The 18,702-nt window shown below is 44.9% G+C and overlaps 1 protein-coding gene across 4 annotated transcripts in view; it reads right to left on the bottom strand.

The window, feature by feature from the left end:
• The window catches only part of DZIP1 (DAZ interacting zinc finger protein 1), a 65,882-nt gene extending 50,486 nt beyond the window's left edge, over positions 1-15,396 (bottom strand). The window contains exons 1-7 of one of the 4 annotated variants that reach the window (XM_055244465.2): positions 15,038-15,396; positions 14,274-14,371; positions 13,702-13,916; positions 12,663-12,901; positions 11,970-12,524; positions 3,960-4,047; positions 722-846 (exon numbers count right to left, since the gene is read on the bottom strand). In XM_055244465.2, coding sequence (XP_055100440.1) covers positions 722-846; positions 3,960-4,047; positions 11,970-12,524; positions 12,663-12,698 — 804 coding nt within the window. In that variant the 5' untranslated portion in view covers positions 12,699-12,901; positions 13,702-13,916; positions 14,274-14,371; positions 15,038-15,396. Of the gene's footprint in view, positions 1-721; positions 847-3,959; positions 4,048-11,969; positions 12,902-13,701; positions 13,917-14,273; positions 14,372-15,037 lie in introns of those variants that run through there. The other 3 variants (XM_063618991.1, XM_055244463.2, XM_063618990.1) reach the window with 3 other exon arrangements.
• Between the last annotated feature and the right edge of the window lie 3,306 nt (positions 15,397-18,702).

Raw genomic sequence — 18,702 nt, 5'->3', positions numbered from 1 at the left:
TACCCACAGTGTACCCACAGTGACCCACAGAAGTCAGAACTCAATGAATCATGGGCCTCTTTCCTCTTGGGCCCTTCATCACCCCAAATATCTCTGAACAAGTAATTCCAAGCACCCAATGGGCTGACACAAGGGTCACACAGATGGGAAAAAAGAAAAAAGGAAACAGATCAGAAGCATGAGGGAGACTCAACCCTCTGTTGGTGGCTTTGAGTATGGAGGAAGAGAGTCAGGAGCCCAGGAGTATGGGGGGCCTCACAAGGAAATTAGGAGCAGCCCTCCCTCAATGGACAGCCTGGAAGAAAGCGTAGACCTCCGGCCTACACCTGCCAGGAACTGAACTCTGCCAGCAACCAAATAAGCAAGAAATATTCTGTTCTATAGCCTCTACCAAGGCACATGGTCCTCCTGACACCTTGACTTTAGCCCAGTGAGATATGAGAAGTGTCAGACTTCTGTTTTAAGCAAAATTTTAGAAAGTTAATTGTGTGTGCTATGAATTCCACCTCAATTTTCTAAAAGGCTTTCAAAAAATAGAGAAATATATTTCCAGTGATGTGCTTTGTAGTAAGATACTGAAGAGTAGATTGGCAATAAAAAATGCAATCATCTTGTCAAGTTCTACAAACTCTTAAGTGTCCTCTGTTCATTAGAGTCCATGGCATAATTGAATTACATACAGTTAATTATAATTAAAATACTACAGAATTCTGCCTGGTACCTTGGAGAATCTGACCGCACTGGCATGGTGTGCAGCCTCTAGCTCAGACCTGGTGAGCTGCAGCTCTTCCTTCAATACAACGATCTCACTCCGGAGCTTCTCAGTCTGTGCATTTTTCTGATACTCTGTTGCAACAGAAAATCGTGTTAAAACACCATCTCTTACCAAATGTACCTGGAAACTTATGGGGTAAAGTCCTGTTGATAACACAAAGGAAACCGTCCTCTTACTTGGGATACGATTACTTGTTTCATGCCACATGAGCCAATTTTTGCTCTTTAGTTTATTTGGAGCCCAGTGTATTTTGGGGCACTGATTTATTTTTTAGCAGATTCTTTCAGCCACTGTGTTGAGGTTGGATTATCCTACAGAGACACATGAGAGCCCTGTTCAGGGAGCAATAATGGTAACAAGGAATAATACAGGGGGCTTTGACCCAGTGGCACTCTGGGCTTTTCTTAGAGGTGCCTGTCTCAATCACAGAAGGCAAGCAAAGCTTCCTCTGCAGGCACCACCATACTGAAATCTCTGTAGTCACCATCCTTTAGGTGCCTGCTGAACTCTCCTGAGGACCCCATCAGTGCTAATACAAGCAGAGGACTTGGGGGGCATTCAAAATGCAAACTTGGGCCGTAGTCTATCAACTGGGGTAGAAGTGAGGTACTGAAAAGTTGTAAAAGGAAGCAACAAGTGAAAGGAAGAATACTTATGTACATGTACTTACATGCAGATGTACACATGACTGAATGGATGTACATGTGTCTGTGAGTGTAGACATGAAAGGTATGGAAACCAAAGTAGAAAGTCAGAATCTCAAAGATGACCTGAAGAAATAATACTCGTTTCAGAGTCTGAAACCCTCTCTGAAACGAGTATGAGTTAGAATAAGATACTGAAACAGAAGAGAAAGAAGGTCAGTTTCATGCTGAAGAATGGTAGATTAATTAAAATATTTCATCTTTCCAAAATATTGCTAAATTTTGTCAGTGATTCAAGACTTATTAATGAGCGTATTATGCTGTTATTTTTGTTTCTACGAAGCTTAGCTATTTCCTAAATAATCTATTTAACTGAAATGGGCAAGAATGGAAACAGCCTGGCCCAAAATGGAGGGAAATGCAGATATTGAGAATATAAGCCAAGTACCCATGTCTAGATACTAAGAACATTTAAGATCAGAATGAGGTCAGGCACAGTGGCTCATGCCTGTAATCCCAGCCCTTTGGTAGGCCAAGGGGGATGGATTACGTGAGGCCAGGAGTTCAAGACCAGCCCAGGCAACATAGCAAAACCCCAATCTCTACTAAGAAAAAAAGAGAAATACAAAAACTAGCCAGGCGTGGTGGTGGGTGCCTATAGTCCCAGCTACTTGGCAAGCTGAGGCAAGGGAATCACTTGAACCCAGGAGGAGGAGGTTGCAGTGAGCCAAGATGGCACCACTGCACTCCAGCTTGGGCCACGGCGGGAGATTCCATCTCAAAAAAAAAAGATCAAAATAAGAATTTCTGTGGGTTACTGTGGCAATCTGCAGGAAGCTTTGATCTGCCCATGGAGAAAGAGCCCTTACATTCTTTGCTTTTGAGAACACTTCAGTGGTAGAAAACCTGGCTCCTTGGTAAACCTCAGAGTCCCCTCCTCTCTCTTGCGTCTTCATTTTGCGTACCATCTATATTGTCAGTGGTACGCACCCAAACACATCTTAGTATCTCCCACATCAAATGAAACAAAAATTGTCCCTGGGTCTCACATTTCTGTCCAGATGAAGCCTCATGTCTCTGCTTTCCTTCCCAATCAGTGTTATTGAAACCAATGTCTGGATACAGTAGGACCACTCCCTCATGATTCTCAGCTCAGCTCAGGGGAATCAGACTTTTGTCCCCACCTGTCTACTGAAGCTGCTGTGCCAAGGTCACCAACAACCATCTTGACAACAGCAGTCCATTGTCAGTCTTCATCTTACTCTGTACCTCAGGAGCATTTGATATGACTGACCACTGCTTCCTCTGTGAAATACTTTTCCCTTGGTTTCCATGACAACATACTCCCTAGGTTTCCCTCCAGCTTTGATAGAGACTATTCCTCACTCCCTGCTGCTGCTCTTTCTGAGCTCCTAGCATTGGGAAGACGTTGGGGCTGGCCTCACCACTTTCTCTTCTCGGTCTAGGTGACCTCAGCCAGACCAGCTCTACTCCAGTGATTCCCAGATTTAAATCTCCAGCCTGGGTCTCCACCTCAAGCTGCAGCCCTCCAGTACCCCCACCTGCATGTTTGTTGCACATATGATGTAAACACACCCATGGCAAGTACAAACTCTCATCCCTCTTCCTCCTTGAAACTACCTCCCAGCCCTGGCCCTCCATCACAGGAAACATCACCACCATTCACCCAAACATGGAGGACAGAAACCCAGGGTCCTCTGTAGCTTCTGGATCCACAACTTATCTGTTACATCTTCACCTGCCCGCCTGTCTGGGGACAAAGCTGGTCCAGGCCCCCATCTCTCTTACCTGGGCTGTGATTGCAGCCTCCTCCCCCTCACTCATCCACTGCTTCCGATGTCGTCCCAACAGTCTAGTCTCTATCCGCAGCTAGAAGGGTCGTGCTAAGGTACATATTAATTAGATCATGCCCCTCCCCTACCTAAAATCCTCCAGTGGCTCCACCTTATGCATATAAAAACTCCACATTCCAGCCCACACCTTCACAGCTTCCTGTGATCAGGCCCTCAGCGCTTCAGCCTCACCACACACCATCACCTCACCTATTCTACTCCACTCCACCAGCCCTTTTGTTCCTCAAACACATCATCCCGGCACACCTCACACCCCTTACGGTCAGTGTTCCTTGGCCGTGACACAGTTTTCCAAGACTTCTACCCCACCTGGAATCACTCTCTACCCCACTGTCCTGCGCTATGATCTTCATCGCATTTGCCACCATTTGAGAATTACTCATTTATCTGTTCAATTACTCATTTATCTGTTTAAATGTGTCTCCTCAACCCCCTTTAGAATGTAAAACTCGAGAGAGAGTGGGGCTTCTCCATTCAGCTTGTGGCTGTATCTCCACACCTAGTACACTGTATGCACCTCCTGAGGGCTCCACATTTACTTACTGAATTGACAGGGACCGTGATGCTTCTTTTAAGAGGATTGGGAAATGCACTGGACCAAGTCTCATTACCAAAAGAAAAAGGGAGCAGGAAGAAAAGAGCTTTGAAACAGAACTCATTACTCACCAAAACGAGAATTTTCTTCAGCATGGCGGCGTTGAATGTGACTTTGTAGAAAAGCTTGGTTCATAAAGGCCTTGTCACAAAAATGGCACTGAAAAGGAGAGAGCAACAAATCCAAGTGTCTGTAACGACTGTCATCCCACTTAATTGCAATTAAAATTCAGGTACCCGGCCAGGCACGGTGGCTCACGCCTGTAATCCCAGCACTTTGGGAGGCCAAGGTAGGCAGATCACCCAAGGTTAGGAGTTTGAGACCAGCCTGGCCAACATGGTGAAACCCCATCTCCACAAAAAAAATACAAAATTAGGTCTAGTGGCGTGTGCCTGTAGTCCCACCTACCAGGGAGACTGAGGGAACAGAATCACTTGAACCCGGGAGGCAGAGGCTGCAGTGAGCTGAGATTGCACCACTACACTCCAGCCTGGACAACAGAGCGAGACTCCATCTCAAAAAAAAAAAAAAAAATTCAGGTACCTGAAGCACTACTTCTTGGGCGCTTTCTCGCTGAAAGATACCATTCTAGCAAGAGATATGGAAAGCAATGACTAAAAAGAGAGATATGAAACCAGGCTGAGTGCGGTGGCTCATGCCTGTAATCCCAGCACTTAGGAGGCCGAAGGCAGTTGGGGGTCACTTGAGCCAGGAGTTCGAGACCAGCCTGGGCAACATGGCAAGAGCCCGTCTCTACAAAAAGTAAAAATATAAGTAAATAAATAAAAATAAAACCGGGGCATTCCTCCCAAACTGAAGACAAGGCAGTGAAAACCACCTCTTGACAGTTAAAGGAGCCCTTCTGCTGCTTTCCGGAGCCCCTGATGCTGCTCTTGTTAGACTGACAGCTTCCACTCTATCAACAACAACCTGCCCCTGCCACTCTAGCCACACCAGCCTTCTTTCTGTCCTGCAGGCACACCAATCTGAGCCTTTGCATTCACTGTTGCCCCTGCCTGATCTTATCCAGACCCTCCTCCCATGGCTGGCGCCTTCTCCTGACATTCAAGATGTCATTAATCAAGCATCTTCCACGCTGGGGATGATGGCACGTCCTCAACAAGATCCTCAAGATCCTCCTGCCTGTCACAGTCTCTGTCACATCACATAGTCTTCTTTTCATCCTCATACATCTCACTGGCTAATATTTTCATGTTTATGTACTTCACTTGTTTATTGTCTCCAGCCCAGTCCCTCTAGGTTCTAGAACATAGACTTCTGAGGGCAGGGCCTCTAGCTTTATCCCCAGAACACAGGCTTAATATATGAATGAACAAAAGCTTGGAAGTATAACCTATCAAAATAAATTTTCTGAGAAAAAAGAAGTCAATTCCACGTATACCTCTGTTTTTCTACTTTAACACTGATTCAAATTTTAAGCAAAAATCCCATTTGTTTCATCTATGTCCTCATCCCTGGATTACTCTGAACTAAATCCTGGATATTATATATTTCATTTGTAAATACTTCAGAATGTATCTCTGAAAGGAAGACAGGACTTTAACACAAATCATATCATTATTCTACCTTATAAAATATAAAAATTAAATCCTTTTTAAATAACAAATATTCAACTATTTGGATAATTTTTAATTTTTGTTAATTTGATGATTTTTCCCTAATATTTCACATATTGTCTTAGAAAAACCATTTGGTTTTGGAATAATTATTAATAACTGGTTCCAAATAAGGCCCTATCCCTATCCTGCAACTGATGGTTATGTTTCCTAACACTCTTTTAGTCTATAGGTTTCCCCTCCACCTCTTTTTTTTCCTTGCTATCTTTTTGCTGAAGGGGCTGAAGCTTGTCCTGCAGAGTTTCCTTCCATTTGGATTTTGCTCTTTTCATGCCCACTGTGTCACTGAACATGTTCTTTTGTTCACCATGCTGCTTTACTCTTAATCAGTGTAACTGCATCCAGACTTCAGGCTTTGGTTTCTAAAACTAACATTCTGTATATTTCCTTTTTTTTTTTTTTTTTTTTAAAGTCTCTCCCTCTGTCACCCCAGGCTGGAGTGCAGTGGCACAATCATGGCTCACTGCAGCTTCAACCTCCCAGGTTCAAGCGATTCTCCTGCCACAGCCCCCTGAGTAGCTGAGATTATAGGTGCCTGCCACCACTCCCAGCTAATTTTTGTATTTTTAGTAGAGATGGAGTTTCACCATGTTGGCCAGGCTGGGCACGAACTCTCAACCTCAAATGATCCACCCACCTTGGCCTCTCAAAGTACTGGAATTACAGGCGTGAGCCACGGTGCCCAGTCATATTCTGGCATATTTCTTGGTATTGCATCTCAGAGAATCCCTAAAGCATCTCTTCAACCTCCCGGGCTCATGACAGCTTTGGTTCACCTATAGGACTTTAGGGACCCCTCACACTGGCTCTGATGTAAGTCATATAGGCTCTCGGGCTGTGTACAGCACTGGAGAAAGGAAAGGAAGAGGAAGCCATGCCTCCCTCTCTCCCCACCCCACCCCAGAGTTCACATGTTGCCAGAAGGTGTTCTAACGATACTGTTCCTAACACAGACAGAGACCATCCAGCCTTCAAACTGCAATACGGCCACTCTATCAGGGCAAGTACAATGCTTCAGCAGCGCTGCCCATGTAAGTGTAAGATGAGAGAAATGCACAATGATGATGGAGAGGATGCAAACACACCACCCTTTCAAAGGGAGGAGGGGAAAAAAAGGTAGGAAGGTAAGGAGGTAGGGAGGGAAAGAGGGAAGGTAGGAGGAAGGAAGGAAGGGAGGGAGGGCGGGAGGAAAAGGAGGGAAAAACATCGCATGCAAAGATAAAGCTTACCACAGGGGATCTATAAATTAAGAAAGGAATCTAAAGATGTTCTTCACAATATATTCACATCACAGAACATAAGAGTAGCATACATTCTATAAAAATGATACGATTTTTTAAAAAACCAGAATGAGTTTAAAAAGAAAGATAAAATACAAAAAAAAAAGATCTGAAATATCATTGCAGAACAAATAAATAAGAAAAAGCAAGGAATAGGGCTGGGTGCAGTGGCTCATGCCTGTAATCTCAGCACTTTGGGAGGCCAAGGTGGGTGGATCACCTGAGGTCAGGAGTTCGAGACCAGCCTGGCCAACATGGCGAAACCCTGTCTCTACTAAAAATACAAAAATTAGCCAGGTGTGGTAGCACACGCCTGTGATCCCAGCTACTCGAGAGGCTGAGGCCGGAGAATCACTTGAACCCGGGAGGTGAAGGTTGCAGTGAGACAAGATTGCGCCACTGCACTCGGGGCCAGGGTGACAAAACGAGACCTTGACTCAAAAAAAAAAAAAAAAAAAAAAAAAGAAGGAAAAAAAGAAAAGAAAAGAAAAAGCAAGGAATAAAAGAGACACTGTTGAAAACTGAATTGCTCACTAAAGGAAAGGCTGACATAATTTATCACAGTGAATGCAGATTAGAAGGAAAGGATTAAAGCAATGAGAAAGAAACCAGAGTACGGAGAACTGATGGACAAAATCAATACTACATAAAGGTAACTGGTTTCCCAGAAGTAGAGAAGCCAAAAATGAAACAAAATTTAAAGACTGAATACAAGAGAGTTTCCCTGAAGTGCAGTGAAAGCTGAATCTGCAGATTAAGAATTCACCAGGTTCCAGGGAACACTGATACAGAACATTCAACACCAAGTATACCCTAGAAAGTACTAGGCTTCAAGCAGAAAGAAGGGACTCTTCAGCCATGCAGGCAGAAAAAGCAAGTCACTCACAAGAAGAAAAGCTTTAGGCCACCCTCAAACTTCTCACAACAACATTTACTGCCAGAAGACAAAGGAACCACATCTAAAAAGTTCAGAGGGAAAGTGTGACTAAGAATATTCTTCATCCAATATGTCTTTCAAACTTGACAGAATTGAAGAAATGCAGCACTTTTGGGCCTTCTGGGTAAGAAAAATCATTTTGACAATCCTATGAATTAAGAGACAATTCAAAATGAGAAACTCAAGAATGGAGATGTTGAGGTGAAAGGACTTTGAATGAGCACATAAATATAAAACGAATGGAAAAAAAACAAGTAAGACATGGTTGAGTAAGAGAATGTGAATGTTACCAACCTGGATAGTGTAACTCTCGAAATGGGGAGAGAAGCCCTGACTTCCACTGTGACTGTGTTTGCAGATGAGGCCTTTAATGAGATAATTAAGGTTAAATGAGGTCATAAGGCGGGGGTCCTAATCTGATAGGGTAAGTGCAGCACAGTGGCTCCCACCTGTAGTCCTAGGTACTTGTAAGGCTGAGGCGGAAGGAACATTTGAGCCTAGGAGTTCAAGGCCAGCCTGGGCACATAGCAAGACCCCTTCACTTTAAAAAAAAAAAAAGAAAAAGAGAGAGAGAGAGAGAGACATTAGCAATCTCTCTCTCTCTCCCAACACAGAAAAGGCCACGTGATGAGGACATAGCAAAAAGGTGGCTGTTTACAAGCCAGGAAGAGAGGCCTCACCAGGAACCATCCCTGTTGATACCTTGATCTTGATCTTTGACTTCCAGCCTCCAGAACTGTGAGAAAATGCATTTCTATTGTTTAAACCATCTAACCTGTGTTATTTTTATGGCAGCCTAGGCAGATTAGTACAGATCTATAAGTATAATATCATTTATAGAAAATTTTCAAACTTAAAAACACTGTCTTATGAATACATATGTTCATAAAAATATTTTATATGTTCACATAAATAGGAAGGATATAGTCAAAGAAAGATTTTTCTCTGAGAATGGAGGAGGGGAAAAGTATTTATTTCTAAGATGTTTAAAACTCTTTAAACACTTGCTATCTTGGAAATATAGCAAAATGCTAACCTGAGTTCAATCTTTTTTTTTTTTTTTTTTTTGAGATGGAGTTTTGCACTTGTCACCCAGGCTGGAGTGCAATGGCATGATCCCAGCTCATTGCAACCTCCACCTCCTGGGTTTAAGTGATTCTCCTGCTTCAGCCTCCCAAGTAGCTGGGATTACAGGTATGCACCACCACACCTGGCTAATTTTTGTATTTTTAGTAGAGATGGTGTTACACCATGTTGGCCAGGCTTCTCTTGAACTCCTGATCTCAGGTGATCTGCCCGCCTTGGCCTCCCAAAGTGCTGGGATTACAGGCGTGAGCCACCGTGCCCAGCCTAACCTGAGTTAAATCTAAGAGGTGGGTATATGGTGTGTCTTACATTAGTCTATACACTTTTTTGTATGTTTATAACATTTCAATACTAATTTTTATTTGAAAATCAATGAGGTTTTTCTTTTAAAATTCCCCATATATGGGTATTCACTATATTGTTGTTTTAATTTTTCCATGTTTTAAATTTTTTTAAATAGAATATTGAGGAAAAAGACCTTACACATTGCCATCACTACCCCCCTTATACACAACACACACACACACACACACACGCGCGTGCACATCCCATGGGAAAAAAACCCATTAGGGTGCGTGCGTGTGTGTGTGTCTGTCTGTGTGTTCAAGCCTTCAAGAACAGGCATCTTTAATTTTTTTTGTCTCAGCTACTCAGTTCTTATGATTTCTTAAAGCAAAGGAAATAGAGACAAAGAGAAGTGGCATGAGAATGAGAATGACACCACAGTTTCTCAAAGGTAAAACTGATAATGCAGTGGACCCAATCATTGTATCAGAAAAAGGAGTCTAGGCTTTGGATTTTCTGTATAGGAGAAGAAAGAAAAACTCACATGATAGCAGTCATGTGATTGTTCACATTTTGTAATAAGTCAGCTTTGGTATTTGTCATGCCACAAAACGTTTTTCCCTCATTCCCAGGTATTAGCAAAAACAATAACTAACTACATGCCAAGCACTGCTCTAAGCACAGACCATGCACTAAGTCATTCAATCCCCATTAACAACTGCTATATGGTAGGTACAATTAATATTCCCATTTCACAGAGTAGAAACTGAGGCACAGGGAGGTTGAGCAACTTGCCAAGGTCTGGTAGCTGAAAAAGTAGTAGGTGTCACTCATTTGATAAATTGAGTCATTACCTTTTAATCATTACTTATCATTCACATTTGAAAATCTTCTCTTAGGCCGGATGTGGTGGCTCACGTCTGTAATCCCAGCATTTTGGGAGGCTGAGGTGGGTGGATCACTTGAGGTCAGGAGTTTGAGACCAGCCTGGCCAACATGTGAAACCTCATCTCTACTAAAAATACAAAAATTAGCCGGGTGTGGTGGTGCACACCTGTCGTCCCAGCTACTCGAGAAGCTGAGGTGGGGGAATCGCTTGAACCCGGGAGACAGAGGCTGCAGTGAGCCAAGATCGTGCCCCTGCACTCCAGCCTGGGCAACAGAGTGAGACTCCATCTCGAAAAAAAAAAAAAAAAAAAAAAAACGAGAGAGAGAGAAAGAAAATCTTCTCTTGTAACAGCTATTTCTATAGTAACCCCAAAAAAGGGGAAAAAAAAGTTTATAAACATACAATTTCTGTATGTTAGAGGTTTTAACATTTCACTAGATGGCTGCTAAAGCTGGACTATAATAAACCCTTAAAAAATGTTTAAATAGAATCCATTCTAGTCGTTGCACAAGAAAAAACCCATCTTAGCACTATTTGTAAATATTTAATTTTTAAGCAGCATTTATGAAACAAATAAGCAATTAGCAACGCCCAGTGTCATTTAAAGATTATACTTCAGGGTTGTCTACCCAAGACCAAACACTAAGTCCTTCTAATAATATTCCTAATTGTTCCCTTATCTTTTTTATTTTTATTTATTTTTGAGATGGATTCTCATTCTGTTGCCAGGCTGGAGTGCAGTGGCGTGATCTCGGCTCACTGCAACCTCTGCCTCCTGGGTTTAAGCGATTCTCCTGCCTCAGCCTCCCAAGTAGCTGGGACTACAGGCACGTGCCACCACGCCCAGCTAATTTTTGTATTTTTAGTAGACACGGAGTTTCACCATGTTGGCCAGGATGGTCTCGGGTCTCAATCTCCTGACCTCATGATCCACCCACCTCGGCCTCCCAACGTGCTGGGATTACAGGCGTGAGCTACTGCACCCGGCCACTGTTCCCCTATCCTGCTGGGTCAGTCCTGAGCAATATTAACTGTACCATTTTCTCTGCCCTGCACCCAGTTCTCTCCAGCATTCATGCATCAGCTCCACTATTCCTAAATCCAGTGAGGGATTTTAAGCCATAGTTAGCCAAAAGGACTAGAAAGTAAGGGCACGACATCAATCTTGTTAATCTGTTGCTTATTTCAGTATCTTTCTCAATCATTGTTTACACCTTCTGCACTTCCTCCAACTAGTCAATAAAAAAAATATACATTGGTTTATGTTATACTCAAAAATTGCAATATTTATCTTGGACTCAATGTCTAACCCAAAACAGTAGAAGATTAAGACCAGAAGATAAAAATATTTTATTCTTTAAATATTGTTATGTAAGTGAATGTTCTTGTTCTTAGAAAATATACACATCGAAATATTTAGGATCTGCAACTCACTGTGAAATGGTTCAGAAGTAATAACAATATGTATACAGAAATACAGGAGCTGTGACAAATGTTAATAATGGGGGAATCTGGGTGAAGCGCATATGAAAATTATTTACAGTCTCCTGGCAACTTGTCTGTCAGTTTGAAAATATTTCAAAGTTTATAAAAATGAGAAAAAGATCCTACAAATTTAAACATTCTGCATCGTTTGGGGACTGACTTCAACAGCAATTTGTATATGGTTTTTCATGATTAGGTTGATTCGGAGGAGGAAAGTGTTTCAACAACCAGCATTTAGATAACTTCCATAAAGCGCCACAGACGACACTTGTTGTTTAATTATTAATCCCCTGGTGGTCTGCAGAAGGTAATGAACCATGACATTTGTTGGTTAAAATGACTGTTTTTGCTTAAATATACTGTGTCTTCTGATATACAATATAAATCTTTAAGAAGAAAGAGTGGTGATACGGGACAGGCCTATCAAATGGGAACTGAGTTGTTTACTGGATCATGAATCGTGCTCACACACAGCTGCCCACCTGGTTGGCTTTGGCCTCGATCATCAGCTGCTGGGTGGAGATCATCTTCTTCCTGCGTTTGCACTCTTCCTTGAGCGTCTTGATCTCCCCCGCCTGCTTGGTGAGCAGCTTCTTGCTCTGCTCGCCGTCGCAGTGGCTCAGGCGCAGCCGCTCCTCCAGGGTGTGCAGCTGCGAGGTGAGGAACTCTTGTGAGTGCAGCAAGTACTCGATGGTGAACTGCGCCAGACGGATGAGCTTCAGCAGCACCGGGTCCACCCCCGACTGGCAGTGTGGGCACTTCTCGTCTTCCAGCTTGCAGAAGGTGATGTTCATGATGTTCTCCTGCAGCGTCAGCACGTCCACGGCCCCCGCCACCTTGTCCACATCGATGGCGCTCAGCCGCCGCCAGTCCACACTCTCCAGCCGCGGCCTGAACTGGAAGAAGGGCAGGGGCCCCGAAGCCGCGCTGGGGGGCGCACAGGCCATGGAGGCTGCGCCCGCGGCGGCGGCGGCCACAGCGACGTCGGGCCCCTCTGGGCCGCTGGCGAGCGGGTAGTAGACATGCTTCTGGAAGGGCTGCGGGGGGCACAAAGAGAGCGCGGCGGGAGGCGGGGATGGGGGGTGGGCAGGCTGGAGAGTTGGGGGTCCGGGGAAGCCGCAGTTCTCCCCAGCCCGGCGTCCCCGTGGGGGGCGCCCCGGCCTCCCGCCTCTTACCATGCTTGAAAGCCAATCCGCTGCCTCAGCTTGCATAGGAGGAGCCGGGCGGTCTCTACCCAGCCTGGGCCGCCTCCCGGGCCGCAGCCCTCAGGAGCGGGAGAAGGCCAGGTTCCTTGCTCCCGCGGCGGCGGCGGCCTAAAGTCTGGGCGTGCAGGACGTTGCTATGGCAGCGCCCGGGTCCGGACCTGGAGCAAACAGCGCGTCCATCCGCACGCAGTCAGCGTGCACCCAGAACCCTGCGGGACCAGAGAAGACCTCTTGGACGAGCCCGAATGGACACAGCCGTTCACCCGAAGAGGGTACCTCCTGGGTACCGGCTCCCCAGGGCGCCACCCTTCCTGGCCTTTGGGGCTGGACACTCCATGTCCCTAAGGCAGGCGTGGGGAGCCACATCCCTGCGAACCTTTGGTCTTAACTGCCATCCCCTGGTTATTTATTCACTGTAGCCCTGGCCTTAGGCTTTGAAATTAGAAGTATCTATTCATTCCATCATTAATAGAAAAAGAAAAAAAGTAGTATCTATTCATCCTCATCTTTCACACACGATTTAGAAAACATTAAGCAATAAAAATATATATAATTAAATGTGATAGAGGGGGACTCGCTGCAAAAGGGCATGAGGAAGCTTTTGGCATAACAGAAATGTTTTTCATTTTGATTGTGGTGTTGATTACCCAGCAATATACACTTGACCAAATTCACCGAATTGTGTCCTTAAAATTAAGGGTGCATTTTTATTATATCTCAGTAAAGTTGTTTTTTAAATGAAATTCGCAGTTAATCATATTTGATGGCAGGCTTTCTAGATTCCTGACACCCAAGTTGCTTTTTAAATGGCGTCTTTCTTCCTTTGTGGGTTAGCAGCCTAAATATAACATTTTGATAAAAGTACAAACCAAAGAACTCCCCAAAATATGTAATACTTCACCTGTCTTTCCAAAAGGATACATTCTCAAAATGCTGAAGGTAGAAACGGATGGAGGGGGATTTTAGCCATCAGCTTTACCAACAAGTTTTACAGGGCCATGGTATTTACCTTACAAACTTGGGTCGGGGCTGCATTCTGGGTTTTGGAGAGGCTAAAATATTTCTAGCAGCAACTTGTAGACCTCAGGCCTCTCATTTCTATGGGTCTTCTGGGGGCCTCCAGTGGTTACCACAGAGATCAATAAGCTGAGGAAAAGCCGGACATTCCCCAATCCACCGGGGAATTCCTGCTTGGACCAGACATCAGGAATATTTTTTTCTTTCCTAACATCCAAATATGTGAACAGAAGAAAGGAAAATACAATTCAGAGTAACTGGAAGCAAAGTTGTAATATCAAATATATTTAGCACTTTCAAGATATTGTTAACTAGAAATAAACCCATGCAAAAACATCCAGGAAATAAAACACGCACTTCATATGGTTTCAAATTAACCGTATGTCCAAGTTAATTGGCCTTTAGAAAAAAAGAATGATTCCCTGCAACCGGGCATAAAAAGTGCTAAAGACATAAATAGTTTCAAAGTTTGATCCTGTCATTTACTTGCTGCCTGATCTAGAACAAATTGTCAGCCCTAAGACTTAGCTTCCCCCATCTGTTTAAGAGCATCAAGACACCGACCTGGCAGGTCTGTAGACTCTGGACTCCATCCACTGGGCTGCAGGATGAGCGGGAACAAGAGCTGTGGTCTCTCTTGCTCAAGTATATATCCCTAGCACCTAGCAGGGGACAGGCATGGAGAAGGCGTTCAGAATTTGCTGAATGGACACGTGAATGAAGAACGATCGAATGACTTAGGCGCTTAGTTAAGGAAACATCAGCTCCTGGCCCCTTATCCCTCCTATTTTTGCTGCCTCTGGCCTGTTAGATCTGGGCCAAGGGCTTCGGAGCTGAACGTGGAGGTGGCCCGCGCGCCCCCGCTGAGATCTGGGCGCAGAGGCCCGCAGGCCCGAGGCACCCATCTCCGTTGGCCGCCACACTCCATCGTGGGGCGCCGTGCGGTTGACCACCCCTTCCCCCTTGCGTGGATCTCGGTCACAAGATGGCCGGAACAGGAAAGAAGGGGGTATGCTTTCCCGTTCCCTCCCTCCCCCATCCCGGGCAGGGCCCCCAGCCTCGGGCGGCGCCTCAGGTCCCAGGCGCATGGCACCGCCGGGCAGCCGAACCCGCAGACAAAAGCCGAGAGACGCGGGTTCCCGGGGAACCTCGGCGCCCTTCCTTGGAAGGCAAACAGGCAGTGGGGGCTGCGGTGGCTACGCCAGCTGGATCTGCAGAGGCTCGGCTCGCAGCCTGGAGAGGCAGGAGGGCCGGCTTCGCGGGTATCGGGATGCCCAGTCCGCCACCGGCTCCTGTGGGCGCCTGGCGCATCCCCGGTCTCGGCTCACCCCAGCTGTGCGCTCCTGGGCGGGTGCCGGGCGCTGCAGGCGGGCGGGGGCGACACAGGGGACCCAGACCCCAGGGTCGCTGCTGACGCGGGCCAGGCCCGCGGAGGCCGAGGAGCAGCAAAGCGGAGAGAGGCAGGCCGGCTCCTTCTTGCAGGGCGCAGGATGAAACGTGTCTGGTCTGGGCAAGTTGTGGCGAGGCCGGTGGACTGGCGCCGCTCCAGGGCCTTCCAGACTCCGGACCACGGGCGACTCAGGATACCCCACCCCCCTCCCGCCCCCTCCCCTCCGCGATCTCCCTCCGGCCTCTTCCTTCGGTGTCCCGGCTCCCCTGGCAGCTGGGCGGGACCGCGCGAGTCTAGACCGCAGCGCTAAAATGCACTCAGCCAATCCGGCAGCTGGGGCAGACACGTGGTGCGGGGGTGCGCTCTGTTGCTGGCCCTGGATGCTCACCCTAGGAAGGCTTTTCAAAGAGAAACCAGATTCGCTCCTACCCGGTGGTTGGTCTGGCCCTCAGCAAGCTAATTTCCCAGAGGAGCTTCAGGTGAATTATCTTCCAAGAAGAGATGCGTTTTAATTGCAGAAGTCTGCAGATGCAAAGGACCTTGAAAAGGCTATCTAATGTAGCCCTGCATTAGATAGTGACGTGGAAAACCGAGATTAGGGACTTTTCACCAAAGCACTCTAGGATTTAAATCCACGTAGGTTTCTGCGTCTCTTTCCGTTATGCCCACTTCAGGATGAAAGGCACGGATCTTTGTTGGTAGAAAGTCAGGCACTGTGAATTGCAGGAGATGTGGGTCCGGAGTAGTGTGCTTATTTATGTAACCTAAAATTGGAACACGTGGGACAAAAGTAGTTTTAAGTAACAAGTAATCCAAAACGTATGTATATACCATCATGAGAAATTTGAGGGCATCTTTTGCAAAACCTAAGTGTCTAATGCAGCTATATATATATATATATATACAGTTTTTAAATTAGAGACGAGTAGCTACAGAACTTTTACTGGACCAACATGCCGTTGTAAAAGTGCCTTTCCTTGTGCTTCTCCCTGACAGAATCAACTTTGTACCATACTTTAGCACAAGGCTTCAAACATAGCAACAGCTAAATATGTATTTATGTTGAATTCCTTGCTTTAGTTTTATTTGAAGCCATAAGGCCTAGGATGACCATGATGGGATTTTAAATTGGTCTAATTTTAAAATTATTTTGAAAGAAAATTCAAGATCTCTATAAAAATCCTCTAAGTACTATGCGGAAAGATTTCTAGATACAAATTTCAGACAATGGGCCAATCGCGGTGGCTCACGCCTGTAATTCCAGCACTTTGGGAAGCCAAGGCAGGTGGATCACGAGGTCAGGAGATCGAGACCACCCTGGCTAACACGGTGAACCCTCGTCTCTATTAAAAATACAAAAAATTAGCCGGGCGTGGTGGTGGGCACCTGTAGTCCCAGCTACTCGGGAGGCTGAGGCAGGACAATGGCGTGAACCTGGGAGGCGGAGCTTGCAGTGAGCCGAGATCGCGCCACTGCACTCCAGCCTGGGCGAGAGAGCGAGGCTCCGTCTCAAAAAAAAAAAAAAAAAGAAAGAAAGAAAGAAAAGAAAAAAAGGAATTTCAGACAATATGAGATAGATAGGGCTATTGCTCTGCAAAATCCGGTTTTTGCAAACTCGGTAGCTGTCTGTGTGTGTATGTGTGTGTGTGAGAGAGAGATGATTGCTTAATTAATATTATTTGTTGATATACCATTTGAGTTACATGTATTTCCCATCTCCACTGTCAGTATACTATCCTACAGGTGTGGAATTGGAATAAGAAGAATCAATTGACTTTGGCATGACTTAGCAGCCATGATGCATTCTTGATCTATGCACAAACCACTTATACCAATTGTATGATGGTATACAAATTTTTAATGATTAAGGTGTCTGTCTCATCCGTTAGACTATAAAAACCTCAAGTATTCCAGTATTTTGAGCATTTAGTAAGTCCTCAAATAAATATTTGCTTTTTGAAGACAGAAATGAGCCTAAAGAATGAAATAATAATATTGGTGAACATTAATCATTTTGTACAATAAACAAAAGCATTGTAGCTGAATTTATTTCAAATGATTGTTTCTATTTCTCTCATTTGAAAATAGTTATCGATATTACCTGGCTAATGTCCTTTAGTATGAAGGCGATAAATAAAGAAGGGCAGAAATCACATGTGTTGTCTGATTCAATACATATTATTTTGCCTCATATTCCCATTTCAGATACCTAACCTTGGTTTTATATACGTGGTTTAAAGAATAATAGGCCAGGTGTGGTGGCTCAAACCTGTAATCCCAGCACTTTGGGAGGCCAAGGTGGGCGGATCACCTCAGGTCAACAGTTTGAGACCAGCCAGGGCAACATGGTGAAACCCCGTCTCTACTAAAAATACAAAAATTAGCCGGGCATGGCGGTGCACACCTGTAATTCCAGCTACTCAGGAGGCTGAGGCAGGAGAATCACTTGAACCTGGGAGGCAGAGGCTGCAATGAGCTGAGATCATATCAGCAGGAGAATCACTTGAACCTGGGAGGCAGAGGCTGCAATGAGCTGAGATCATATCAGCAGGAGAATCACTTGAACCTGGGAGGCAGAGGCTGCAATGAGCTGAGATCATATCACTGCACTCCAGCTTGGGCAACAGAGGGAGACTCTGTCTTGAAAAAAAAAAGAAAAAAAAAAAGGAAGCAAGTTTATAAAGAAAGTGACGGAGTAAAAAAAATGTACTCCATAGGCAGAACAGCCTGTACCACATTTTTTAAATCCAATCCACTGCTGATAGGCACTTTGGTTGATTCCATGCCCTTGCTATAGTGAATAGTGCTGTGATGAACATATGGGTATATGTGTCTATTTGATAGAATGAATTACTTTCATTTGGGTATATACCAGGTAGTGGGATTGCTGGGTTGAATGGTAGCTCTGTTTTAAGTTATATGAGAAATCTCCAAACTGCTTTCCACAGTGGCTGAACTAGTTTATATTTCCACCAACAACGTATAAGCATTCCCTTTTCTCCGAAGCCTCGCCAACATCTGTTGTTTTTTGACTTTTTAATAATTGCCATTCTGACTGATGGAAAATGACATGAACAGACACTTCTCAAAGGAATACAAACAAGCGGCCAACATACGTGTGAAAAAATGCTCAACATCACAAATCATCAAAGAAATGCAAATCAAAACAATGAGATACCATCTCATACCAGTCACTGTGAGATTTAACAGATTTTAGGGCTGGTTTATAAGGAGAAATGTACTTAGGGGCTTGCAGGGAATTTCTTTGTAATTTGTGAGGGAGGCCATCTGGGAAGGTGTATGGCCTTCTATTATTGTGGGAATCTGACTTATATATAAGGCTCTGGCATGGAATTGTGAAATTACAACCTTCTGTTTGGAAACAAAATGGTAGGCAGTGTTGCCCCAACTCAGTTGTCAAGCTCAAATCTCCTTTGGCATAGTGAATTTGGGGTCCCAAGATTTTATTTTCTTTCACACTTGGAACCTGAAAGTCAGACCCACATACTAAGGATGGGAAGGCTGAATGATGTTGTGAAGGGGTCGTATCAGTCTTGAACCACCTGCATCTAGACATCTCTTCCAGGTGAGAAACCTTTTCAA

Source organism: Symphalangus syndactylus, chromosome 15, assembly GCF_028878055.3.
Source record: "Symphalangus syndactylus isolate Jambi chromosome 15, NHGRI_mSymSyn1-v2.1_pri, whole genome shotgun sequence".
Classification (NCBI taxonomy): Eukaryota; Metazoa; Chordata; class Mammalia; order Primates; family Hylobatidae; genus Symphalangus; species Symphalangus syndactylus.
The sequence above is the reverse complement of the archived record's forward strand: the minus strand, read 5'-3'. Positions and strand labels throughout refer to the sequence as shown.